The 27,475-nt window shown below is 46.2% G+C and overlaps 2 protein-coding genes across 2 annotated transcripts; one reads left to right on the forward strand and one right to left on the reverse strand.

Annotated features, from left to right (window-relative positions):
- Window positions 1–747: 747 nt before the first annotated feature.
- On the forward strand, window positions 748–24,350 carry CSUI_008268 (ap2 domain transcription factor apviib-1 ada2-b; the record flags this gene model as incomplete). Its single annotated transcript, XM_068068402.1, has 9 exons — window positions 748–2,110; window positions 2,846–5,789; window positions 6,829–7,067; window positions 7,943–8,010; window positions 8,997–10,408; window positions 11,481–11,697; window positions 12,154–12,336; window positions 13,381–15,103; window positions 15,732–24,350. 9 exons carry the CDS (start codon window positions 748–750, stop codon window positions 22,748–22,750), a joined length of 15,168 nt encoding a protein of 5,055 aa, XP_067919622.1. The 3' UTR covers window positions 22,751–24,350.
- A 1,091-nt stretch (window positions 24,351–25,441) lies between these two features.
- CSUI_008269 (4-hydroxy-3-methylbut-2-en-1-yl diphosphate synthase) lies at window positions 25,442–27,408 on the reverse strand. The gene is made up of 3 exons (XM_068068403.1): window positions 27,319–27,408; window positions 26,566–26,700; window positions 25,442–26,207 (listed from the first exon to the last, which is right to left on the reverse strand). The coding sequence occupies exons 2-3, from the start codon at window positions 26,638–26,640 to the stop codon at window positions 26,055–26,057; spliced, it is 228 nt and encodes a 75-aa protein (XP_067919623.1). The 5' UTR covers window positions 26,641–26,700; window positions 27,319–27,408; the 3' UTR covers window positions 25,442–26,054.
- Between the last annotated feature and the right edge of the window lie 67 nt (window positions 27,409–27,475).

The raw sequence follows: 27,475 nt of genomic DNA on the forward strand, positions 1-27,475 counted from the left end.
GGGGGGGGGGGGTAAGACAGAGGCAGTCATTCAAATGACAGGCATGAAGGATGCCTTACACTCTGTCTTGTAAAACGAACTCTTCGGCTCGATCCCCATCTACTGGTATAAGACAGGAGGGTTGTCTCTCTCTTCCTCACTCATGGAAGAGACTGAGGCTGATTTCATACAGTTTTTCTCAAGGCTTCTTATCAAGTTTCTTCTTCTCCTTCTTCAGATCTCTCCGTCTCTCTCTCCGACTCTCCAGCCTGTCTTCGGTCATGACTTCTCCGCCGTTTTTGTCTTCTTCCTCCTTCTCGTGTCACTGGTGACGTGTTTATCTCCTGTGGAGAGAGAAGGAAAATATCACGCGTTTTCACTGTCTTCTTCTCCGTAAAAGTCGCAGAGCGGGCCGACCTTTCCCACTACCCCTCCGCCTTCCCTTGACTTTTTTCATGAATGATCTTTCTTATACTTTCTATCCACAAAGAAATAGCAGCCGGGTGTCCCTTTCTTTATCTAGTCGTTTCTCCTTCTTAAGTCGGACGCTGGGTGACTGTATAGATAAGTAGATACATACATAGGTAGATAGTCTTTTTTTCTTTGTCTTCTTCCGCCCTTCTTTCTCTCTTCACGGTCCACTCCCGTCGCCTTCTTGTTTGTGTTATACTTCACTTGTCCTTCTTGACTAACGATCTCTTTCACCTTCTTCTTTTTCTTCTTCTTCCCTCCTTTGTGAGTACTTCTGTCATACATGTGTTTTAAGCCATGGGTCCGCCTGTCACTCGTAAGACACGTACCGCTAGGAGTAGCAACGCGGCGAAGGGATCAACGACAACCGCAGCAACAGAAAGTGATGAAGGGGGATCGGGAGAAGTCTCTGTTACCGCTGCTAGGCCCAGTAATAGTATCTCTTCGTCATCTTCTTCTCAGTCTTTTCCTGTCGCTACGGCTTCTGCCCCCTGTGAGTCTTCATCTTCTCCAGTACCCTCCCCAGGGCCGTCATCTTCATCAGAAGGGACAAGAGAAGATGATGCAAGCTCTACTTCTTCTTCCTGTAACCCGCCAGCAACCCCTGCGGCAACTTCTTCTCCTTCTATAGGGACGCCTTCATCTTCTACAAGTCCCGGGACAGGAGAGAGAGGTGGCCCCCCCTCTCGGGGAGGAGGAGAGAGTGGAAGTCTTCATGTAGTATCAGGACGGGGGCAGCATCGTCCCGTAGAAGGACGAAAACGGTCCATAGAAAGGTCAGATACTTCAAGCAAGAAGAGTACTCCCTATACCGCTGATAGTCATCATAGGCATAAGAACTCCGAAGAACATGGACGAGGGACAGGAGACGTGTGTGATGGTGAGGGTTCTTGTGAAGAAGGACAAGAATGCTTTCCATCGGCATCTCATTGTGAAAGCGATCCCTGCGTATCGAGTACCACAGGAGGTGTGATGACTCACCCAGATGAAGGCATTCAAACATCTAGCAGTGTCTCTTCCTCTGCGTCTTCTGTACAGAAAAGTACGCCGCGGACCGTGGGAGGAGATAATGCAGACATGACTCGTGAGAATTCCAACAGTAGTAGTAGTGATAGTAGCAATAGTAGTCGTTTTATAAGAAGGGCGTGTGATGATACCCCTGGATCAAGTCACGATGAGGATTCCTCGTCGAGTTACTATTGTCAGTCTTCCCCGTCAGTTAATCTTCTTGAGGGCCAACAGAAGGGAGATTTTTTTCCTCAGGAGGATCATAGGGATGAGGGTGAGGGTCGGATAGCGGAAGAAAGAGAAGAAAAGGGGACAGAGACCAAGACGCGGCCGTCAACAACAACAACACGAAAACGATCTCTCTTTCTTTCTTCTTCATCTTCTGCTTCTTCCTCCTCATCTTGTGGTGTAAATACACCCCGTCAAGCATGCAAAAGTGAGAAGGTTTCTTCACTACGCTCTAGCCCTCCTTCCCAGCAAAGCGTTGCTGAGGATGGAGGGGGAGGGGGTCGTCTTCCTAGAGACTCTCCACGTCATTCAAACATGAGAACAACACGTGCTGGGAGTGGACATGTTAAGAAGGAGTTCATAGCATCTTCTTCTACGACTCCCATTTCAGCGACTTTGACTCCACACAATCGATCTTCCAACGGTAAGTCAATCGACAACTTCTTGAAAACGGGGTTCTTCGGGGAGGTCATCAGCCGATCTGAAGGAGATACTCACTTTCTCTCTCTCTCTGTCGGACTCTTTCCCATTCTTCTACGTATGGCTTTCAGTCGCCCGCGCTACTACAGCATCCATAAGACTCTCATGATTCTCTTCTCCGTATGTGTTGCTAGGCTCTATGTAGTAGTATGCGTACTAGGGATGAGGCTATAGATTTGATCTTGAATATAGCGGTGGAGAGAAAGGGCGAGGCGAGGGGAGGTGAGATCTACAAGGGTGGAATTAGAGGTTGCTGCTTCTTCCTTGTCATACTGGAGAAGGAGAGAAAGAGAACTCCGCATTTGCACGGCATCGTGGGAGTCGTTCTTTTCGTGGGAGGAGCCGACTAGGGTGGTGTGGGTCAGCCTCTTTTTTCACATGCTTGTAGTATCTAATACAGCAGTGTTGGCCTCTCGCCGCCAAGAGCGTTGAGTAATATGATTGTGTGACATGATGAGCATCGGTAATCTTATGCCTGGTGATTCGATGGCCAGGAGACTCATGCCGTCAGACACAGGTGTGGACTTCTCCTTCAGTGTCAAGAGAGCCATGGTCAACATCCACACGAAGAGAAAGGTGCGACTCCTGTTTTTCTTTGTGGTCGTTTTGTCTGTCTGTTTGACTCTCTCTCTCTTTCATTCTCTCTGTGTGTTTTGCTTCTCTTCTTTTCTTAATACAGAGAGTAAAGGAAATTCTTCATTTTCCTTGTTACCAAACACGGGGAGAAGAGCAACAGCCACGTCATCATCCTCATCATCTTCAAGGAATTCGAGTCTTCTTCTTGATAGCGACAACAGGATGACGGGAGACCTTGATAGAGGAGGAGGAGGAGGAGCCGTTATGGGATGGGCAGAAGATGCTTCAGATTGCTGTCCGAGTCTTCGTTTCTCTCCGCCGAAAACAAGAGGGGAGAACTCATCAGGCAATACACCACAGGGAGGGGATCAGTACGATGTAAGAGAAGAAAGAAGGAGAGGGGGAAGACGCGGAAGTGATGAGACATCTATGTCGTCAACTGGATCTCCTCCTCCTCTTCAATCCAAGGGGGATGATTCCTCGCTTAACCTTCTTCCTTCCAGCCCTACTTCTTCTCTTGTAGTACAGAAGGTCAGCAAGAGAGGAAGAAGCGAAAGAAGTCCTCGTGCGAGTGAGGCAAGTGAGGTGTCTTTCTCTCCTTCTAATGAAGGGAGACGACGATCTTCATCCCCCCCTGGAACTCAAGGAAGAGGTAGCAGTGATTCTTCTGCTACAAGTGGGAAGGTAGATTCTTCTCGGGCAAGAGGAGGAACAGAGGGACTTCATCGTCAAAGTGCAGGAGAAAGAAGGAGACGAAGAGAGCACAGAGGTGTAGATCGCGGGGGAGAAAAAGGAATTCCTTTGTCTGTAAAAGAGGAGGCCGATGTAAAAGATGAAATGAAGGAGGATCTTGAAGATGACCGTAGTGAAGAAGAGGAAGATGATGATGAAGAGGCGGAAGAAGGTCCTAGTCATGATAGAACGGATACTGCCCGTACAACTAAGAAACCTCATCGGATGAGTGGAAGAGAAGAAAGGGGAGGAAGCCTAGCGGTAAAGGCCACAAGTAGTCGGCGAAGGAATGAAGGAGGGATCGAAGAGACGATAGGCATAAGCAATGATGGAGAGGGACGGGGAGATATCGAAGAAGATGGTAGTAGTAGTAGTAGTGGTGCTAGAAGTACTACTGCCCCTTCAGCTGAGAGCGGGAGGAGAAGTCATGTTAGTGGAGCCGGGAAATCGGCACGAAGTACCATGGATCGGAGTCAAGCTGAGAGTCGAGGTACCTTTCCATCAACAAGAGGTGAAGATGACCCTACGACGTCATCCTCATCATCATCTCTTTCGACGACGTCACCTTCTCGAAGTCATACATCCCCCCCTGTCTTTACTATGCAAACGCGACGAGGAAGCGGGGGAAAGAGTAGGGGAGGAGGACGAGGAGGTGGAGGAGATTCTCCGCCTTCTCCAAGCTGTCATAAATCGTCTGATCATCGGCTCCCTCGCCATGAAGAGGCTGCTGGTGCTGCTTGTTGTGGTACTAGCCCTGCTGGGTCTACTGCTAGCACGAGTCCTAACAGTAGTACCAGTCTTCATAGTGGCACCAGTCAAAAGAGTATGGGCCCTAAGGGGACTGTCTCCAGTCGTCAAAGTAAGCGCGAAGGAGGGGCAAGCAAGTCGGGGATTTCGCCTACTAGTGGTGGGGGTGAGTCAAACTCAGGGAAGAGTAGTCAATCTAGTAACCATCATCATGGTATGACTTCTTTATCTTCATCGCGGGCGACTCGAAGTAGTAAGGCCTCCTCTTTACCCTCCTCGTCAATAGAAGGACAGTCTCCTCATCAAGACCTTTCTTCTGCTCAAGGCGGAGGGGGGACAGGGGTATCAAGCACACATATAAGAATGTGTACACGATCAGTCACTTCCTCTTCTTCTTCAGGTGGAGGAGAGGAGGGAAGCTCACCCCCTGGCGCGAATGACTTCGGTCGTCTTCCTTTGACGATAGCGACTCCTACATCATCTTGCCTATCACCTTCTTCTTCCCTTGGTGAAGGAGATGAAAGTCGAAGAGCAGGACGGGGAGAAAGAAGAGGTGTCGAGAAAGAAGACGACCAACAGCCCACTCAGAGAAGGAAAGGAGAAAGAGACGAGAGGAGACTGATATCAGGTGGAGCAAGTCGAAGAAGTCATGGATATCATCATCATCATAGTAGCGGTAGTAGTACGAGTGCTGTAAGTGACCATAGTAGCAGTAGTTGTTTGTCTTCAACCCATAGAGGATGTAAGGGGGGCGGAGAGTTAGATTCTCATCGCCATTCTGAAGATCTTTCCTCAAGTTCAACTGTATCACGAGGAGGAGGAATAAAAGGAGAAGCATCACACTCCTCTCATCATTCTCGATCACATCAAAATAGTAGTCAGCATGAAGGAATGAGTCAGACGACCTCCTCTCTCAATAAAGCTGTCACGCCACCCGTTACAGGGATCCGAGCTGGATTACGAAGTAGTGCTCGAAGACACCTGTATCTAGGAATGGTGGAGAAAGGACATTCTGGTGGAGGCACAGGACAAGGAGGAGAGAAAGAAACCAAGGGAGGAGAAGGAGGAGTTCATCACCAGAGAGATGGTGACTCCTCCCTCTCAAGAGAAATATCCTCGTCTTCTCACCAGCCTGTAGTGCGTTCTATGGTGACTCGTTCATCTGTCTCTTCGACAACGTCGTCTTCCTTTCCTCCTTCTCCTGTGTGTGGAGGAGGTCCTGGACCTGTTGCGAGTTCTTCAAGGGAGAAGAAGAAACGAGAGAGAGAAAAGGGAGAAGAGCATGACCGAAGTGGAACAGCAGGAGGAGAAAGGGGGTCTGAACAAGAAGGGAGAGGAAGAAGTCGAAGAGAAGCCGAAGGGCATCATCACTATGGAGGCGGGGGTAACCATCGGAAAGCAAACGGTGGAGGGGGGGCAGGAGGAGCTGAAGAGAAAGAGAAGAGACAACATCTACGACCAGTCTTATCTTTCTCTCCTTCTTCTCCTGTAAAGAGAGGAGCAGGAGGAGGAGGACAGGGAGAAGAAGAGATGGCTGAAGATGAAGAGAAAGTCTATGGAGCTAAATGGTAAGGTCATCGAAAAGAATTCAAAGAACAACTCAAAGAAGCAAAAGATGATGAGGAGTCCGATGGTTTTAGCGAGCGTGTTGAATCGGGGGAACAAGACTCTCAAAGTTCCATGTGTCGGGGCTGGAAGTTATGTGGGATTCTCTCTTCTCCTCCTTGTTCATCTTTTACTTCGTATTTACTTCTCATCATCATCTTCTTCTTCTTTCTGTCTTGACGTTTCTCGAAATCGTGGCACTGCAACTTCACGCTTCTCTTCCTCTTCTGCCCCTCTCATCTCTTCCCCCCTTCTTGTGATGATTCCCCTGGTCTTTCTTTCTTTCTTCTTTCGTGGCCATCTTGCATGTCTCTTCTTTTTCCTCATCCATCTCCCTTTTTCTTCAACTTCGTATTTTTCTTTCTTGTCCGAGAGTGTCTAGAGTTTAAGGTCTTCTTGCTTCTTGGTTTTCCTTTCCTTCAAGGAAACTTTGCATGTGGTGAGAGGGGATGTTCTGTTAGGGAGGCATTCCCCCTTGCTTCTTCTTGAGAAGTCTGGTGGGAGGTATCACTTGCAAGATAAACTGTTGCATGTGAAATTCTCAATCACTTCGTGTGGTACCTAGACAGATATATGTATGTTTTGATGTACATAAAAGGGGCAGATATGCCTCTCGGGATTATATGAGAAGACAGCAGTTCATCTGTATGGTGGCGTCTCAATCATAGGTCATTCTTCCTTTCTTTCATTCGCCTGTGTTCTTCCAACGAGGTACTACATGGTACTTTGCAGGCGACCCCCTTTACTTGCTCTTTTTGATTCCACAAAGTCTCCTTTTTCTTCTTCTTCTCCTCGTACTTCTTCTGTGGCTTTCTTCTTACCTTCCCTCTCTCAACTTCTACCTCTTTCGCACACACATCTTCTCTATTGAGAAGTCTCCCCACATCCCGTCTGTCTTCCTTGCCGTTTCCTTTTCTTTTTCTTCTCTCTTTCTTTCTTCTTCGTTTGCTTCTCACTTCGTTTCGTGTCTGTCTGTGTCTCTCTCTCTTTTTCTAATCCTAGGCGAGTTAATTCTCAGACAGGTCTTAAAGAACTAGATCCAGGTCCCCTAGGAGTTGAGTTTCACTGTAATGTCTGTGGAAGAGACGTTAGTATAGGGCAATGGAGAGTGAGATGTGCGGAGTGCTATGACTTCGATCTTTGTATCCCCTGCTTTGCCTATGGAAAGGAGATAGGAACTCATCGCAATACACACTCTTATCTCCCTGTCGCTCCAAATACCATGGAACTCTTCGCTCCAAGTACGTTGTCTTTTTCACGTGTCTCTACATCATGAAGAGGAAGAAGTGAAGGAGATGGAAAGAAGATAGCTGTTACGTCACAGGTTTCTTTTGTTTCGCGCTGTTCTTTTTCTCTATCGGTCACTAGGAAGATGAAGTCGACTGAACATACAGGATGAAGGAAGGAGGTCTTTCCTGTTATGAATGTAGAAGAAAAGTTGGGGATAGATAGATTCTTTCTCTTCGTTTTAGACTTCAAACTGATGTAGGAGAAATCTGTCTTACGAGTCAGAATTCCGGTGTAAAGCGAAATTTTGACTCATAAGACGTCCTTTCACGTCTAAAAGAACGTCTTTGATTGGCTGTGCGGGATCTTCAGATGGAGTAGACCTGTATCTGTATGATCAGTTTATGTGTCCCTAGAGATACATATACATAGATAGTTCTGTAGACATACATGCAGGACTACGGAAGTCTCATGTATCGTGTCCCTCATCACTCCGGAGTCCCGCCCTCTTCGGCGCTGTTCCGCGTACGTGTTTGGAAGAAGAGACAGAGTATCTGCGTGTGTATGAACGGGCAGATGTACATAGATAGAGAGAGGCAGAGACACATCGAGAGAAAGGGCCCCGAGAAATACGAGAGGGGAACAGCAATCGAAGCGTGCTTAACGGGGTATGAGAGGCATCAATATAGTTAGGTCGTTCGTTCGTAATTCTCTCTGAAGGCCTGAGACGGTATCTGTCTATCTGAATAGGATGGAAGGGGGTAGGAGTGATTTGCTACGTGGAAGCAGTAAAGACCAAGAGCATCCGAAGAACAACAAGGAACAGACTCACAAAGGTTTCATATTCTTTTCTTTCTTCTCTTTCTCTCGTGTATCTCCGACCGTGCAGACTGGACGGCAGATGAGGAGCGTATGCTACTTGAGGGCGTCAGTCGCTACGGCTTCGGTAATTGGAATGTAAGCCCTCTTTTTCTTTCGTCTTCATTCTTCTTCTTCTGGGGGTTCCTGCAAACTCTCTCTCGCTCTCTCTATATATATGTGTAGAGCGAGAACAGACACAACAAGAAGGTTCATATGCGTATGTATGTATGTATATTCGTATGTGTGTGTTCGTGTATGTGTATGCACATCTTTACGTGGCTCGATGAAAAGTGTCTTGAGCTTCTACGTTCCCCCAGACAGACACTCATCTTGCTTTCTTTTTGGAGGTCTATCTCTCCGGGTCTTAAGAGACGCGAAGACAGATGCTTAGCTTGAGAGAAATCGAACAAACGCGAGTGAGGAGAATGCTTCTGTGATGGTATAGGTAGAGGTTGTCAGAGGTCTCCATTTCTTTCATTCTTTTTTCTTACCCGCTTTCTCCTCAAGATGATTGTATGTGTCTATCGGCTTTCCCTACGAAACCAAAGCCAGTGAGTCGTAGCTCTCCAGCTTCTCTTTTTGCGGTTGGTCTACGACTGAACCAAGGCTTTACATAGAAAGTCCTCGGCTGGAAACTTCAACAGGGTGAAGGAGCATCCGAACCTCTTGGATTCAGGGGCTGTCTTTCTCATCACGCAGCGAGGGGGAAGCGACCGTGCTGAACGAAATCTTGCAACTGAGTGTTTGTATACACGATACTGAGCTCCTCTCCTATGTAGGCGGGGGGACGTTCTTTACTGTGACCCCCGAAGTATAGAGAGGAGACGCAGCGCCCCAAGGGGAAGGGAAGACCGCTGAGAATCAACAGTAGCAGTATTTGTAGAGGTCTCTCGGTCGTTCTCTCTACTTATACTTCATTGAGGCTTGGTGAGATATGTGGAGATGTATGCTTAGATCTGTGCTTATACACTGTATGTAAATGCAAGTACGTGTGTATGCACCAACGCATGGATCTACGTATGTACGAATACGTATGTATAGGTATGTGTGGATGTGTGTATGTGTATGGGGATATCTGTCAGGAAATCGCAGAGTTGGTGAATCGTGTGTCTCTACGCCCTAAGACAAAACAGCAGTGTGAACAGCACTATATGACCGTCTATATAGACGCAGGAGGTATCCCTGTCCCGTTATCCGAGTTAGAAGAGAAGGAGAATTCGAATTCGACTTCCCTAAGAGCAGGAGGAGGGGGAGACGAAGATCGATTTTCTTCTCATCGTCGTTCTTCTTCTTCCTCCTCATCATCCTCATTTTTCCAGTCAAGTCAGAAACATACACCCCCCAATGAAGTCTCTTCTTCCTCATCCTTACGTTCGTCTCGATCCCGGAATACACCGTATTCCGCAGCTCCTGGTGACAGCTCTTCTTCTCTCTCTTCTTCATCTTTCAAGTCTCCTGTTCATTCCTCAGTTGCAGGTTACGATCATGGGGGGGAGGCAGGAGGTGTAAGGGGGGGAGGAGGAGGAGCAGGTAGTTCTAGTCATAGTTACAGCAGTCTAGATCCATCATCTTATCAACACTCGAGTATTCATTATAGTTCCCGAAGAAGAGGCCGTTCAACTTCTCTTTCTTCTTCTCACCAAGGAGGCGGAGGGATAGTAGGCGGCAGAGAAGGTTCTTATGCATCGAGCGAGAGAAGAGAAGAATGTGCTTCTCTGTCTTTCTCTGGAGAAGATGATGGAAATGACCCAGGAAGTGCTCCCTCAAGCCAGTCACCGAAATCAAGAAGAAGAGACCAGAAGAGTCAGGATATAAAACATCAAGAAGGAGAACACCAGCCTTCTTCTGCTTCCCTCTCTAAGGGAGATAGAGGCGAAGGAGATAGAGATGAGTGTATGGCAGATACAAGTGAAGGACATCTTGAGTCGAGCAGTAAGAATAGAATTATCAGTAGCTCAAGTAATCGTGGTCGTGGAGAAGAAGGAGATGGAGGAGAAGATAGTAGTAGTTCCAAGAGAAGAACCGACGTACCTTCATCTGAAGGGGATGGGAGCAAGAGCTTAGAAGAAGGAGAGAATAGTCAGTCATCAAAGAAAGATGATGGAGATAAAGAAGAAGAAGAAGAAGAGAGATCAAACAATGAGATGCGATCGCCTACTCCTTCAGGCACTACGCCGTCCTCTCCGTCATCTACAAAGAAACTCCAGAGAGGAAAAAAAGGAATGATAGAAGATGAAGAAGGAGGTAGTTTACGTCATTCGACCAGATCGCAGACGGGTGTCCCGTCAGCATCCTTATCCGAAGAAGAAGAAGAGTGTAAAAAGACGACGACAAACTCAAGAAAGAGAGAAAGAGAACGGATAAGAAGTAGTATTACTACAGATGAAGAATCTATCAGAACACTTCAAGAATTACAGGCTGAAAGTGATTCCTGGCACCCTCCTTGGATTGCTAAACCTGTCCCTCCTCAACCTCATCAAACCAACATACAAGGGTAAAATCTCATCTCGGGTGTACATACACCATCACAACACATCCCGATCTCAGATTAACAAATATATATATATATATATATCTTCAGTCGATCTATGTGTGTACCTGTATCTCGATCGTGAATGTAGCTATCGATCTTTAATCTTTCTATCTCCCTATCTACCTATATGTCTACCTGTCTATCTATCTATTCATCTATGTATCTATCTTGGTTGATAGTAGGAATGAGGAGGTGGGAGGGGCGCTCCTAGAGAGAAGACACGGTATGTATCTCCAGGCGCGAGGTTGAAATAGCAGCCTTGTCTGCGTCGCTTCACATAACGTAGACTGGTAGACATCCATACTCTCATAGATACATACAGTTGTGTAACGTATGTATGTGACTACTTGTGCCATCTTCGATTCTCGGTCAGGAGAAGGTGAAGGATTCCTACGTCGCCTAGATTGCTGTGAGTGGCCTTATTTCCTTGCAAAATAGAAGAAGTCTTTAAAGAAGATATCTATATGAGTTTGTTCTTCTTTCGTAGCCATGACGGTAGTGCGAGTGAGCCTAGTTGGTTTAATCATTCATACTGTATACGGATTCAATGTCGAAAAACCGTGTATCCTCCTCATACTCCTGTACTACTACTACTACGCACGCCCTCTACCTTCCTCTCTTGATATGCCACACCCACATACTGTTGGCATCATATGCATTTCTTCTCTTCCTATGCACTATCTCTCACTCTCTCCTCCAAGTGCGAAGTCTATCAGATAGATAGTAGCTATTCAGTGGACAGAGACACGAGAAAAAAACGCCGCTTCCTCTTCTCATCACACAGGGAATGTCGTAGCCCACCACCTACCTATCTTTAATCAATCTATCCATCTTTCTATCTTCTTACCTATCTGTCTTTAGTCAATCTATCTTTCTGTCTGTAATCTATCTATCTCCTATCTCCAATGTGCTCATCTATCTGTCTACACATACTGACAGCTATGATCGTACGTACCTGTATATCTATATATATGTTATGTATGTTTCGAGTGCGGTATGTGTTCTATCTCTATCTCTCTCTCTCTCTGTGTAGATATCTGCCTCTGCGGGGTGACTTTGACGTGGAGTACGACAACGATGCCGAGGCTTTAATAGCAGACCTGACCATCGACCCTCAGGATACACCAGCAGAGAAAGCACAGAAGTTAAGTCTTGTCGAGGCTTACAACTGTCGTCTGGATGAACGAATCTACCGCAAACGCACAGTTCTCTGGAGGAAATGGGATGACCTTCGAAATGTCAATCGTGAGGTCAGTCGGAAAAGGATGAATACAAAAGCAGCAACAGCAGCAGCGGCCGGGGAGGGGCTCAAGAAAAGAATCTTCTCTCAAACGTACACGCATAGCTGTCTATCTGTTTTTACGCCATCTATGTATCTATATCAATCTGCCTATACGTATCAATCGATCTGCAAATGTACTTATGTGTGACTGTGTATGTATCTATGTGTGAATATGTAGGAAAATGTCTGTATGGACGGATGTGTGTAGTGTGAGCCAAGAGAAAACCTTTGAACCGTTCTCTTCTTTGTAGACACAAACCACCTTTCTTTTTTCTCCGAATCCAAGAGACAGGAGAGAGACCCCCCGTCTTCCTCGATCTCTTCAGACGTCTCCACCATCTTCTCTTTCTATCTCATTATAGACCTTATTTAAGAAGAAGAGGAACCATCTCTTCTCGTCTTGTTCTTTTCTCTCTGACTTCAGAAAGGTCTTTGCCTATTAGAAAGAATGTATTGGCAACAGCTTCTACCCGTTCAAAGATTTCATAGCGACGCGGAACATCTGGCTCTCGTGCGATCTCTTACCGCGTACTCTGAGGCGATGGAGAGATGCCGTCTCCTTCACGAATGGAGAAGTCTAGGCCTTCGAACCATCGAGGAAGTTATGGTGGGCTCCAACTCATGACTTTTCTTAGTGTCTCTTTCAAAGTGGCTCAAAGATGTTCTTCTTCTATATACGTGCGGTTGGAGGGAAAAAGATAGATTAACATGTCTGGGGCACAAGACCCAACTCCTTTTCATACACTCTCCTTGCAAGACTCAAAAGACTTGCCTCTGTCTCTCTCTCTCTTCATCATCTATACATGTACCTCTCTACCACTCTATCTGTCTGTCTTTCCCTCGGTATCTTTCTCTGTATAGATATTGATATTTGTGTACATCCGTGAGTGCCATTTCCCTTCTTGGTCGTTCGTATCCACGATGACTTTGGGCTTAGCTTTCTTCTCCCTTTTTGCCTTCTTCTAATCAAGTGTAGATTCTCCTCTTCGTCCTGTTTGACTTCTTCGGGTGTACATACTCTTCACCGCTCAACGCAAAGCGTCTCTTGTTTTTTTTCTTCACGCGGTCGTGAGAAAGAGGGAGTGGCTGCAGTCTCCTCGCCGAAGCTCACAAGTAGACTAAGAGCTTCTTTGCACGACAGTAGGCTGGAAATAGAAGAAGAGATAGACGAATAGCTAGACTGAAGGCGGAGCTATTTTTTTCTCTGTAAGATGGTTGGTGTATGTATGTGTGTGTGTGTATCGTGGAAAGCTCTGTCGCGCATGTATGAAGTGCGTAAGTTTGCCTGTGTACGATGTACAATACAGCGTGCTCGTATGTACAGACATCGACTTACACAGGTTTATACACTGCCGGCTTGTCGTCTCTGTAATCATAGAAGTAAGAGTCAGCTAGAGAGATCTTGTTTCTTCTCTTGAACGCGCTTATATCAGTTTTGAATGAGTCGTGAAAGAAGAACGGAAGTCTCGGAAAGAAGAGAAGAGAAGAAGGAATGGTGGTGGATCACTAGTGGAAAGCGACAGAGAGAGAGAGAGAGAGATAAAGTACCCCACTCACTACTCTCACTGTGAAAAGGTCTAAGACGCTCTTTCTTTCTTTGTTTCTCTTCATTGTTGGTCCCTTCTTTCATTCGTTTTCTTTCTTTTGCTAGGCGTATGAAGAGGAGAAACAACGTCGCCAGGAGTCGGCTTCGTCTCTTACGTCTTCTGTCTTCTCTGACGGGACCAAATACAATCAAGTCGAAACTCATGCAAATCAAGATGCGTCTTCTTCTTCCTCCTCATCATCATCTCGACAGGCGAGATCTTCTTCTGGTTTCTCTGGTGAGGAAGGCAAAGAGACCGCTAAAAGAAGAACAGAAGGTGGAGGAGAAGAAGAAGAAGGAGACCTCTCTCAAACTAACAGCCTCGTTCTACAAGGACGAAGAGACGAAGAAGTTTCTTCCTCTTTCTCCTCCTCTTCAATGCCTTCTGTCTCCTCTTCTTCGTTTTCACCTCGTTCGTCCAGTCATCCCCCCCCTCCCTGTTGTTCTCCTTCGTCTTCTACACCGTCTTTGTTCTCTCACTATAGAGGAGAAGAAGAGAAGAAGAGAAGGAGTGATAGCGAGAGAAGCTCAATGAAAACAGACACTGGAAAGCAAGTTGAAGAAGTCTTGAATGAGAGAGAGAAAGAGAAAGATAGAGGAGGAGGAGGTGTCAGTGAGGAGAGGAATATGAGTGATGTTCCCAGTGAAGAAAAGCTCTCTCCGTTCACATCATCTTCATCTTCAGCAACAGGCCTTGATAAGACATCGTCAAAAAAAGAAGGATTCTCTTCTTCTTCTTCTTCATATTCTTCTTCCTCGCCCACATCAACTGGGGGGAGTCGAGCTACAAGTCCACGTACAATTGTCGCTCCCACACCTGTTTCTTCTGGCTCCTCTTCCCTTGAAAAGACCTCTTCTTCTTCTTCCTCTTCTTCTTCTCTTTCTCCTATAGTACCATCGGAAAGTTCACCATTGAACATACAGGAAGAAGAAAAAGAAAAGATGGAAATTGCTGCACAACCGACAGACGAGAAAAGTCTATCTTCTTCCTCATCTTCCTTTGCATGCGGCCAGGGAGAAGAAGAATGTACGAATGTGAGCTCTTCATCTCTTTCTTTAGATCGTCAGTCTGAGCGTGGAGAGAGGAAAGAAGAAGAAAACGAAGAAAAGAAAAATAGCACAGAAGAAAGCGAGCCTAGGGGTGATCATAATGGAGAAGCAGAAAAGACGGGAATAATAGGTAAAGGCATGGAAGAAGTAGAGCAATCAAGAGGGGAAGACAATGTTCTTCGTATTGAAGTCGACGAGGGAGGAGGGGAAGGGCGAGCTCTTCCTCAGAAAAGAAAGAGAGATGAAGAGATTAAAGGCCTATCTCCCAATGAACACCAGAGAGTACTTCAAGAAGATACAAACAACAATGACACACAGTCTTCTTCTTCTTCTCTCTCTGGTGTATCGAAGATCGAAGATACCTGCAGTCATAGTCAGGAAGAAGGTCGACAGAGTCAGGGCGGGCCAGTAGGAGAGGAAGAGAACTACCCGAGTGTGAAAGAAGAAGAGAGGGGTGTTTCTTCTTCATCTTCTCAAGTGAAGAAAGAGATCGAAGAGAACAACGGTGCCTCGAGTCCGGAAGACACAAAGAAGGGGAGTCTCTCGACTCAGAAATCTTCTTCTTCTTCTTCAACTTCTCTAAACCCTACTGAGCTGGATTTTTGTTCCTCGCTGCATCTCTCGCCTTTAGTCTATCAGATGATAGCAGGTGCTCTCCTGAAGCATGCTCAGGCTATCCCTGGGATTGATGGGGAAACCTTCACGAAAAGGAAAAAACTCAGTGCCACCGGACCAGCAGGTACGAGAAGAAGAAGAAGAAGAACTTGAGAGAAGGAGCTTCATATTCATCTCTTCTGTTGTCGCAATGAAAACAGTCTTCAGTGGGTAGCATGCCCTGCGCAACACAAGGGGAAATGTCTCCTTTATCTTAAACCTAGATAGAAGTGTATCTATAAGATACTATAGTAGTAGTAGGAGGAGGACGACGTGTTTCTACCTATAAGATACCTCTCATCATAAGTGTATATATACATCGTGTTTCTCTTCCTAGGCTATACTTTTGTTCGTTATCTTCTGCTTTCCCTATACTTTGAACATCTCCCATAGAGATATCCATGTATATCTGGAGATATGTATATACATGCAAACCTAGGGTGTACTGTCTGTTCTTTCCTGAGAGTCCATCTACTTCACGTTCGTCCCCAATTGCCGGTATTTCTTTCTTGAATCTGTCTATCTTCACTACGTCTATCTATCTATATCTGTCTGCCTCTAAACCACCTATCTATTTCCAACCTATCTGTCTATCTACCTGTCTATTTATCTAGGTCTAGATAGATACATAGATGGATTTAGGATGGAAAAATTCATAGCTGGATCTTTCTCTAGTGAAATTCTATTTCTTCTGCATGCGTTTGTGTGTTCAGTGGGACGACTTTGGGATTTTGATGTCCAGCTAACTGTAGAGGCGAAAACGATGAGCTCACCTACAGGGGTCGAAGGGGGAGAAGGAGAAAGAGAAGATGAAGGAGGAGAAGAAGTCGCCTCTTTATCTTCTTCTTCTTCCTCGTCGTTGTGCTGCTCCTCTTCGAGCTCTCTTCCACTATCTCAAAGGCCCCCGCTACTTGGGATAGATCATCATCTTCATCATGGCGTTGTTGCGAGCTCAGAGGCAGGGCGTCATGAGGAACCTATGCCGTCCTCAGGCGGGAAAAGTTTCTTAGCTTTTGCTTCTTCATGTTCCACTTCGACACGAGGAGAAAGTCTCCTTAGACAACCCTCTTCTTCTTCAAGTGCCGATCTTCTTCTTTCCGAGGGTGAAGGAAGAAGAGCCAGAGGATGCTATCTTGTAGGGAATCAGGCTTTGAAATCTTTACCTCGACAGAAGAGTCTAGATGATCTTTCACATCATATTCATTCTTCCTCCTCCGGCTCGTCCTCTGTATCTTTTTCTCTTCATGAGAAAAGTATGAACAGCAACAACCCTTCACAGCCGCTTCCTCAAGATCGCGCTTCTTCCTCTTCTTCTTCTCCCTTTTTCTTACCAAAGGCGGGTCTGGCACATTCATCGGGTTTGAATAGAACGCGAGGTCGAGATGATGAAGGGGATATGAGAGGAAGCCTCTCGAGAAGTCAAACACGAGGGACTGTAGAACAGCACCAGCAGCATCTCCAAGCTCAGCTAGGGATAGGCAAGAATCCTCCTATTGGGCTATTCTCTGTGGGGTCTTCTGCTCATTCTTCCACTAGATCCATCACAACAGGGATAGGTGGGGCCGGGGTAAATCCCTGTCATATGGAAGTTTCTTCGAGTTCTTCTTCATCTCTATCATCATCGTCAACTTCATCTTCTCTTAATGATGGCTACGGTCAGAGTACCGATAATGCTCGACCATCTTCCGGGTATCTTCATCCATTCTCTTTGAATAGCCGTTCTTCTTCTTCCTCTTCTTCGCTTCACCAGAAGAATCCTTCCGGAGGGACAGCTTCTTCTTCGTCGTCGTCTACGTCACCTTCTCCTACTCAAGTCGTGTCTGAGACACCCTCTCTTATCTCTCCTCTGTCGTTGACGTCTTCTTCCAATTTCTTCCCTCTCTCCAGTCAAGGTGTCATCTTAGGGGGGGGAGGACAAGGAGGACAGGGAGGAGATGTTTCTTTATCTTGTGGTGGTGGAGCTATGCTTTCTTCTCCGGGGTGTTCTCCTTCTATCTTCGCTGGTTTTCCTCATCATTATCTTCATCCCTCTTCTTCTTATCAACATCCTCATCATCTTCTCGCAGGAGGTGCGGCGGCACCTTCTCCACTTACGACTTCACCTTCTTCTTCTCTTGCATATCGCCAGTATTTTCACCAGCAAGTTCAGCACCATCTTCAAAGACAACAGTCTTTTCAAACTTCACATCAGGCGCCATCCTCAACCTCTCAGATGCAGTTAAATCAACTTCTTTCACACCATCTTTCTTCCTCATCGTCGCCTTCTCCCTATTATGTAGGGAACCTGACTCAACAGCATGTATGGTGTCCAGCCTCTTCGCCTTCTTCATCTTTCATAGGAGGCACGGCTTCTATTCTTCATCCTCGGCAACAGCCCCAGCAGCCTCAACTTGCCTTTTCTTCTTCTCATTCAAGTCATCCAGCTCTCCGTCAAAATCATCTCTCGAACTTCTACTATCCCCCTGGTCACCATCCACCGTCCTCTACAGCCATTCATCAGAAACTCCAAGGCGGGGGATCCATTCATCCTTCGTCTTCTGCCTCCTCCTCTTCCAGCAATTCGGGTGTATGGACAGGGGGTGGCGGAATGGTGCGAGGTATAGGGGGGAACTTCATCGGAACTCAACAAAAAGTTCTTCAGTCTTTATCATCACCATCATCATCGACTTCGTCTTCGAGCCATACTAGTGCAGCAATACCTAACTCTCAAGGCGAAGGGGGCCAATCTCTCTCTTCTGGTCCCCTGTCTTCACACAACTCTTCCTCTTCTTCTTCTCATCTCTCGCCAGGAAGCAGAGGAGAAGGAAAAGAGGGCCTTTCGACGTCTCCTTATAGTAATCAAGCGAAAGGCAGTCATGGAGTCCTTCAGCAACTTCAACCGCAGCACCAGCAACCTAACCAGCAACAGCTCTCAGGAGCTTCAACATCTTCATCATCTTCAGCGTCAACTTTATCCCAGAGAGGAGGAGGAGGAGGTGGTAGTAGTAGTAGTACAACTACGAGTAGCAGCAGTTCTGGCGGTGATGGAGGGGATGGAATTTCTATAGGACATGCAAATCATTCACCAGCAGGAAACGTCAATCTCCTTGGAAGTTCTCTGGTCGGTCAACAACCCAGTAATCCGCATGTCTCTTCTTCTTCGCCTTATATGATACATCAGACGGCGTCGACACCTGAGGGGAACGGGGGGGGTCTTCTGATTACCGACGCGAATGGGAGAGTCTCCCCCCCCAATTCATCATCGTCTACGGGCTCACAGCATACACCCAATAGACAACCTAGTCATCTCGTCATACCTCATCAACTTCTAGGGCACCAGCAGCGACAACAACATCACATAGGAGGAGGCCAGTCATCTAATCTGTCTTCTTCTTCTTCTCAGCAACTTTTTCATCTTCTTCCGTCAGGAGCTTCCACACCCTCAGCTCCTCTTCCTCAACACCAGCAAAGTCTTCATAAGAGCACCTCATCATCGTCCTTCCCTACACCAACATCTCTGGGAGGAGGGACAGCACAGACTACAGCGACCCCCCCAGCAGCCCCAGCTTTTCTCCACCAATCACAGCATTCCTCTGTTCTCTTATCAAAGAATTCTCCATCGAAGTTTCTTAGTCCTCTTAGTCAACAACAGCAACCCCATCCCTCTTCTTCATCTCCTTCTCTTTCTTCAGGCCAACGTCATCTACTCCAGCAAGAACAGCAGACTCTCGGTGAGAAGCATACCCCAAGCAGTGCAGCCCCTACCCGTGAAGGAGAGAGCAGTTCAGTAGGAGAAGGAGAGGTCATCTCATCATCTTCTTCCCTCGAGGGGACAGGAGGAGCTAGAGAGGGAGACAACATCCGCACTACTACATTCTCAGGTCAGAGACTCCTTACAACACCATCTTCCTCTTCTGGTGACGCCTCTCTTCTCTATAGTAGTCATGAGAATCCGAATCCTCATCCTACGGGAGGCTTACTTACATCATCAGGTCGTCGAGAAGGCCTTACAACAACATCAACCTCTCTTTCTGGATCAGAGCTTTCCTCTCGTTCTAATGGAGAGCCTCAGAGATCGTCATCGTCGTCTTTCTCTTATTCGAACAGTCCCTTGCCTACACAAGAAGAAGGAGATCACCCCAATCCACTAGTAGATCCCCCCTCCTCTCTTCTTCCTTCAGCGACAGAGGCGGAGTCCAAGAATGAGGAGTCTCAGAAGACCTTCAGACAACAGCAATCAGATCTTTTCCGAGGAAAGCCTCTCCATCCTTCTACCTCTTCTTCTTCTGACTTACGTTCGTCTACGGGGGAACATCCCCCTTCATCGGTGTTGGCTCTATCTCCATCAACAGAGAACGACGTAGGTGTTGGTGAAGGAAATGTATCTAACGGGGAGGGGGGTGACGGCAGTTCTTCAGGCTCCAGTAGATGTAAACAGGAGTTGTTAGAGACAGACATTCCATCAAACAGAGAAGGGGGCGAAGAATCTTCTCTTTCTTCTCATATATCATCTTCTTCTTCTCTCTCGTCTCAACTACCTGGGGGTTCACACGTTTCAGATGTAAATGAAAGAAAGGAGGGGGGAGAAGTAGGAGAGAAAGAGAGTGATGGCTCATCAAGTCTTCATCCCCCTTCCTTGTCATCATCTTCCTCAGAACAACTCGATCTAGATGAAAGAAGAAGAAGATTTTTCACAGGGATAGGAACTGAGGAGACAAAGGGTCGGGCTCCTTGTCCTTCTGACGTCTCATCCCAGCAAGAAACTCATCAGGGACAAGGAGGGAGAAGAGAAGGAGTTAGAGGAGAAGAAGAAGCAGCTTCAAGGGCTTGGTCCAGTAAGACTCAAGAGAATGATAGAAAGGAAAGAAGTGATGGAAGGGGTAGAGGAAGAGAAGAAGGAGGAGGTCATTCGAACTCTACGGCAATAGGCCATCTCCAGCAACAGCACTTGACAGCTCTTGAAGCGAAAGTCGTTGGATTTCTTGCGAGAAATTCTTCTCTTTTCGTGGATGATTCTACACACCAGCAGGAACAGTTGAATATGAGCTCTAGAGGAAATTCCCGTGTATCTCTTTATTCTTTTTCTTCTCCTCTTCTATCTGGTGTCATACGACAGACGACTGAGGAGAGAGGGGGGGAGAGAGAACAAGGTCAAGGTGGAGGGGGAGAAGAAGAAGGAGAACAAGGATGGGATTCGGTCGGAAATGAGAAGAAGGTCACCTCATCGGCATCTTCTTCTTTTTCACAGAGAGAAAAGCAACTGCTATCTCTTTTACCCTCTCTAGGTGGAGTGAGATATGATGATGTGAAGCATCAGTGGATTGCTGAGTGTGAAGATGAAAGAAGTCGGAAGTCTTTTCCATCTCCTAATCCATCATCTTCTTCTCTTTCTTCTCCATCAGACGATACCTCGGGAACTTCACGAAAAGATTTGAAAGAAGAAGTTCCACTAACAGGGGAAGACGCTAGACAAAACACGACGTCAGAAAAGACAGGCGCGGGAGAGACCAACACTAAGAGAATCAATAGCGAGAAGAATGATCAAGATGATGAGGATAGAGAGCATCGCAATAGTCGTTCCAGTTCCTCTACACCTCACTCTTCTCTGAAGCCTTCAGAGAGATGTGGAGGAGAAGTTCAGACGACAGACAAAGAGGAGTCAAGAGAGGGTGGCGATCACGAACAGCAGGAAGATGACGCTGAAGGAAGATCTTCTTCTTTTTCTTCAGTCATGGCTCCTTCTCATCTGTCTTCTTCTCTTGCGTCCTCACGTGGTGAGGGGGGGGGACCTTCAGGTGGTAACACAAAGGTGGAATTTCGAGCTCAGAGAGATGACAAGAAGAGGAGAAGAAGAAGTTTCTCGATAGGACACCTCGGCTTTGAAGGCGCCTGGCTTCGTGCATGTGAAGAACGACGAAGAGCTGCTGAAGAAGCGGGAGACCTTATACTTGTTGAAGAGGTCAAAAAAGCGATTGATAGAGGTATCTGTCTCTTCCAGACAGAAGCTAAAAGCCGTGAGAGTATGACGGGGTTGTCTCAAGAGAAAGATCAAGAACATCTTGAGAACCGCAGAATCTATAGACCAGGGGGAGCAGGAGAAGGAGGTAGGACATCTTCTACAGGAGGAGAAGAAAGAATAGGGAGTAGAGGAGAAGAAGGAGAATCGGAACGTGGATGGCAACCTTCATCTTCTTTATCATCTCGTCGAGGTCAGCTTATCAATCTTCAAGGCCTTAGTTATAACAGTCGGACAACTAGCCCCTCTTATCAAACAAACTACGACTTATCTTCTCCCCTAGGATTGCTCGCTCCTCAGTACCTTGTAGGAGGAGGACAAGCAGGAGGCGGAGAACTCATCCGTCTCTCTTCACCAGGAGGCGGCATCAAGGAGACTTCGACTACTGCTACTACTTCTCCTCCTCCTCTTCTCACTTGTCCTAGTTTGCACGAATCGCAGTCTTCTTCTTCTTCGTTGTCTGCTGCTGCTCTTCAGCCATCCTATGCGAGAAAGGCTTCCCCTTCATCATCGTCATACTATACACAGGGAGGAGGAGGAGGAGCTCCGTTGTTGTCGTCTCCAGGAGAAGTCGAAAGCTTCCCCCTCACTCCTCAACAAGTGGGGAAGTATCTACTGCATCCATCCAATGTCTTCCTATCGAACCCCCCCCACCACGTCATACGGAGCGCCGTGGGGAGAGGGGGGGGTCTTGCCGGGACAGGCGTGATGTATCAAAGCCCAAATTTTTCAATAGGATTATCAAGTGGGGGGCGAGGTCATCTCCATCCTCTCTCAGCATTATCTTCCTCACCGTCTTATCAGCAGCGACAGTGTCTCCAGAATCTGTATGGAACAAAGGCTTCATCCTTACTTCGGCCGGGGAGTAGTAGTAGTACTAGTAGTCACTATAGTACCACCTATCCTAGTAAAAGTCACTCCCCCGGAAGTATCCCAGGAGAGGTCAGAAGTAGCAGTATAGGGTCAGGTCGAGGAGGAAGAGGAGGAGGAGGTGGAGAGAGAGAAGCAACGATGACAGGGAAGGTGAGTTGTTCCGAAGAAAAGAAAGGTTCTTCTTCTTCCTCTTCGACCACTCCTCCTTCATTACAGCCTGCTCTAGCATGGAGTGATGATGAAGAAGCTCTACTTCTAACTCGTGACCGAGACTCCCATGAAGGCGAGAGAGAAGGGAGGAGGTGTGGTAAAGCGACGGATACTACTGAAGGCGAAGAAGATGTAGGGGAGGTGGAGATGAGAAAGATCAAGGAAGGAAAGGCGAGTGCACAAGAGGGTGAGGACCATAGGAATAGTCTGAAGAGAGAAGAAAGAGAGGAACAAGAATCAAGAAGAAAACAGGAGATGACAACAGGAGGAAAGGGAGGAGAAGAAGAAGAAGGGAAGAAGACTCGAGAGAAGGAAGATCATGTGGCTTCACTATTCAATCATATAGAGACGAAGAGTGTTCAGTCAGAGCGGAGAACGCACTCTAAGAAGAACGGCATCTCAGATGCCGCCATGAATGATGATATATGTAGAGAGAACGAAGAAAAACGTGGAAGAAGTTTAACACCTCATGACCTGTCTTCTTGTTCATCCACGTCAGGATTGATGATAGGTCTTCCTCGCCATAAGAAGAGAAGAGAACAAGGAAAAGAAGAAGAAGACGGGGGGGGCAAAAGCATAGACGAGTCTCATCGCCCCCTGTTACCAGAGGTGAAGACAGAAGAAGAGAGAGAAAAGGAAGATCCATCTATGTAATCTGACGGCTCTCGTCAGCTCGTATGAACAACGGATAGGGAGATGACGAAGAGATATCAATCCCTAGGGTGGTAGTCATGTTATGCATCCAGAGACAACCCCTCGCGATCTTTTTCTAGAATCTTCTTCGTCACCTTCTGTTGCTTTCTCACGCGAGAAGATGACTCATCACAAATACTCCAGCTACTCACGAAAGAGAGGGAGAGGAGCTGACTGAAGTTTAAAACGAAGAGGCTTCTTATCTTGTCGAGAGAAGATAGTGAGGCCGTAGTAGAAGTAGTAGGGAATGTGTGAATCATATGTGTATATCTTCTTCGTAGACATCTTTGCTGGAGTGTGAGGAGAGGATCAATCAAGAGAAACGGGTACTAGGAAACACAAGCAATGAAGAAGAGAGAAAGAGATAGACGAGGCACTACAGACTGAAAGAGAGGTGATGAGGAGGAGGAGGAGGACGAAGAGGTTGTTGCTGTGTTTTATCTAAAGAAGTGTCTATGTCGATTATCTGTCTTTCTCTCTGTCTCTCATGAAGATGTCTTTACCTGACGTTGTAGCACTATTAATCTTGACCTTTTCTTATGTTCGGAGAAAAAGAGATACTAAGGGTTGATCAGTTAGAGAGAGATGACAATGTTGTTTTCTTTCGTCAACAAGAGGTACTGAAATACAGTGTTGTATCTGAACGTTTAACTAGCCGAGAGAGAGAGAAGCAATTTCATTCCCCCAAGAGAACTATCCAAGCTGACCAAGACTGAGAAGGTGAAGCTAAGTGATAGATAGATAGATGAACTGCTACTTCGATTGAAGATGTAGCGAGATAAAAGTTGGGGAGAATGAAAGAAAGGAGGAGCCTAGTGACCTTCTTACTCCTTGATGCATATCGCTTTCTTCTTCGCCTTTCTGTGAGTTAAGTCACGCGTTTGTTCTTCAGAGGTCTTAGCCTCCACACCAACTACTACTACGACTCTAGCCAGCAGGTGATCTATCTTCTTCGTCATCTTGATATGAAAAAGTCGGTCGTCGAAGCGAGTCTTTTATGTATGTATCAAGATTGGTGTAAGCGGGGGTCGGTTTCCGAGTCTTTCTTTCGTTTAAAGGAACGAGAATTTCATTCGTTCTAGCTCTGTGCGCTTGTTATGAAGGCGCTTCATCTTGAAGCGTGACTTACCCATCTCTCTGGCGAAGATGAGACATCTCTCTTCAGTCTATCCGTTTCTCTACGTCTGTATAGGAATATTGTTCTCTTCGGTCGAGTTATGTATCTATCTGTCTTTAATCTATCTATGTATATCATGTGAAAAGTCAGCGTAGAAACAAGCGGTCTATTTATTCACCGGGGACGATATCATCATATCAGTCGACGTTCTATGTATTGTACAAGACCTCTACTCTGTATGTTTATTCCCTCATGGAAACAGAGAGAGGAGGGAACCGTTACTATTACCTCCTACGTTCTCTTTCAGTGGTACGTAATCTATGGTGTATATAGATACATCTATATACATAAGTAAATGTGAAGACTTTTGGGTTTCAAAGACCTTCCGTTTTTTCGACTTTCTTGTTAATCCGGGGTGGTCTGTGTTGTTCCTCAAAAGGGTGGAAGAAGTGTTGAGACAGACGTCTTCTCACACGATGTGACCGACCTCCCTTTTACACGATGCGACAAGCCACCAAAGAAGAATGGAAAGGAAAGAGGAAGAACGAGAGAGAGAAAGGAAGTTATAGATTCATATAAAGAACAGCCGCAACTGTACCCTTTGCTAGGTTTTTATCTTTTTCTTTCGGTAATCTTGGAGAAGCGTTAGGCTTCTCCTCCTGTTGGTCCTCTCGTCTCTCCTGTGATCAGCCGATACGACGCCAGCTCGTATGCCTGTCTTACCGACTGAATGAACTTCTTCACCGATCGATCGATGATGAAAAAAATCCCATCTAGAGAAAGCACGGGACACGAGACGGCTACGAGAGAAAAAGCAGTAGGTAGCTCTCTTATCATTCAAATTGTACCTATTCCGCCCCGTAGTATGAGGGGACTGATAGAAATAAGACGGCGATTCTCCTCTCAGTTGACTTTCATTTATACGCTACTAGGGGCGGTTGTCTCTCCTTGGGTTGGATGTCTTCATATAAGGCGAGTGAGTAGATGTATTCTATAGAAAATCTCCAGGTGAGGTGACTTGGGTCTCCTGTTGTTTTCTCATAGTGTTATAAACACATAATATAAAAGTACTTGCTGGATCATGTAAGCTCAGAGGGAGAGACAGAGGGAGACACACTCCTTTTCCACTCTCTTTCTTTCTCTATATTCCTTTTTCTTGAGAAGAACGAGGAGTCAAACAAAGTGATGACATAGACGACACCATGAATGAAAGAAGAGTATAGATAACGCTTCTTCTGAGTAAGAAGGAGGTGCCGCCTTGTCTTCTTCAACCAAGTAAGATACGAGATAGATAGCTGAAAGAAAGAGAAAGAGTGAGTTAGTTAGTAGTCAGAAGAGAAGGATCTTCTGTTTAACCAACTATCTCTCTGCCGTTTGTATCATCTGTTTCGATTTGAGTTAACCGACGACGTCTAGATATCCAGAAGGAAAACAGTTAGGAGGCTAGAGAGCGTGTGAAAATGACAAAAAGAAAGGAAGAAAAAAGAAAGAAAGACCCGATAGGGACAGCTCGGACGAGACGTGCGGTTTTGATGATGCATGCCAACCACGCTTGTTAGATTGGTGTAGAAAGAACAAAGAATAGAAAGACGAGTAGCGAGAAAAAAAGACTCTTGACTGAAGAAGTTTTTCAACAACTCAAACATGCGTAAGCGGAGGAGGGACTGTCTCCTCCATCGTCATCATCAAGTGGATTATCAACCGAGGTGATCACAGACATCTTTCATACCCAAAGATTGCTCCTACCATCAACCGATGAGACCCAGGGGGCATAACCACTAAGCAAGGAAGAAAGAGATCATAGAGAAAGCGATAGGAAAGAACGAAAGAAAGAGTGCGAAAGAAAGAGAGACTCTGTACATCGAAGAGAAACACGGGTGAGAAACACTCCTTTCAGTACGAGGCCTGAAAGACATTATCGTCATTCCTTCATTCCTTATTACCTCAACAAGAGAAGGACTGAAGCATACAAGACTTTTTTTTCATAAAAGGCCTCCTCTTCTTCATTCGAGTGAAAAGTCTATCAAATGGAATACACAGAGAGAAAGGAGAGGAGGGAAGGACTACCTACCTTCACCCCATCGTCGCATTGAGTCGACAAACGGCAAGAAGAAAAGAAAGAAGAGAGACACCTGAAAAAGGTTAGTGTTAGTGCTTGTCACCTGAAGGAGATGGCTGTGAAGGAGGAGGAGGAGGATCAATCCACTTGCCATGCTGCTTGATTAGTTTAATCAGCTCATCGCATGCTTCAGCACTTGGAATGCCTCGTCGGACAACTTTCTTCTTTACATACAGATCCACCTGAATGGTTATAGAGAAGATATAGATGGAGTAGACACGTACCAACCAAACTTTCATGAAAACCTATGGTGCTTCTCACACACCTGTTTTATCAACTTCACTCTTACAGGGGATACCACCCTTAATTCATGAAGAATGATGAATTCCCCATACAGAAAACAGACATGTATATGACGAAAGAGAAGCAATACACACTTAGACATACGTAGAACATGTGTGTACTGCATTCATTGCAGACCCACTGTACAGGCGCTCAGCTGCTTAGGAGATATCGACTACACACCGACTGTACGTACACTCGGATGCTTAAGAGGCATTGCTTTTTCACACTGTACATACACTCGGATGTTCAACGTACCTTTCCTGGAGCTCCTCCTACATAGCCAAAGTCGGCGTCGGCCATCTCTCCAACACCATTCACTATACAACCCATGACAGCTATAGTAACTCCAGGCAAGTGTCCTGTATGCTTTCGAATTTCAGCTGAAACTTTCTGCATGCACAGACACATAAAAAGAGAAAGAGACAATAAAAATACAAGAGAAAAAAAAATACACGGAGGGGGGGGGGCACTTGGTCCCCTCCACTTGCAAGGCATGATGCCTGTGAAGAGGAAAGACTCGATTTCCCCCTGTATGACAACAGATACCGAGGGTTTTTATCTCATTGCATATCCTGTACTTACACTTGGCGCATCAGCCATAAGCCTCCTTCTCACGGTATATACATGACATACATATTCACCTTTTGAACGTATAGATACAAAAGGAGTGGAGGAGCGAGAGAGGACACCAGGAGCGGTAGATTCATACAGGTGGGCAAAAGACAAGCTACTACTGCCGTTTCAAGCAGCGGAGATGTAAAGAACATCAAAACAGTAATCTAGTTGTTCCTCATCTCTCTTGTCGAAGAGTTTCTGTGGAAAGAGAACAGGGTAGAAGAGCGGGAGAAAGAAGAGCGACAGGACAGAAGCTTCGAGGATAACCATAGGCAGACATATCTCTATCTTGCTTTCTTTCACTGCTACTCTACTCAAGTGATAGTCACACTTTGTATTCTTTTTCACTTAGGTAGACTGAATCTTATCGAATACACATAGAAAGACACGCACGCATGTCTTCTTCTGATACAGTGGGTGGTGTGCGTGAAACAAGTCATAAAAGAAGATGAAGGGCCTGAGGTAGGGGTCTTCTGCCTCTCCCTCTTCTCTCTCTCCCTTTCTTGAACTCGGGACCATGGGGTTTTGCAGTAAGAAAGAAAGAAAGAAA

This window comes from Cystoisospora suis (assembly GCF_002600585.1).
Source record: "Cystoisospora suis strain Wien I chromosome Unknown contig_4593, whole genome shotgun sequence".
Taxonomy (NCBI): domain Eukaryota; phylum Apicomplexa; class Conoidasida; order Eucoccidiorida; family Sarcocystidae; genus Cystoisospora; species Cystoisospora suis.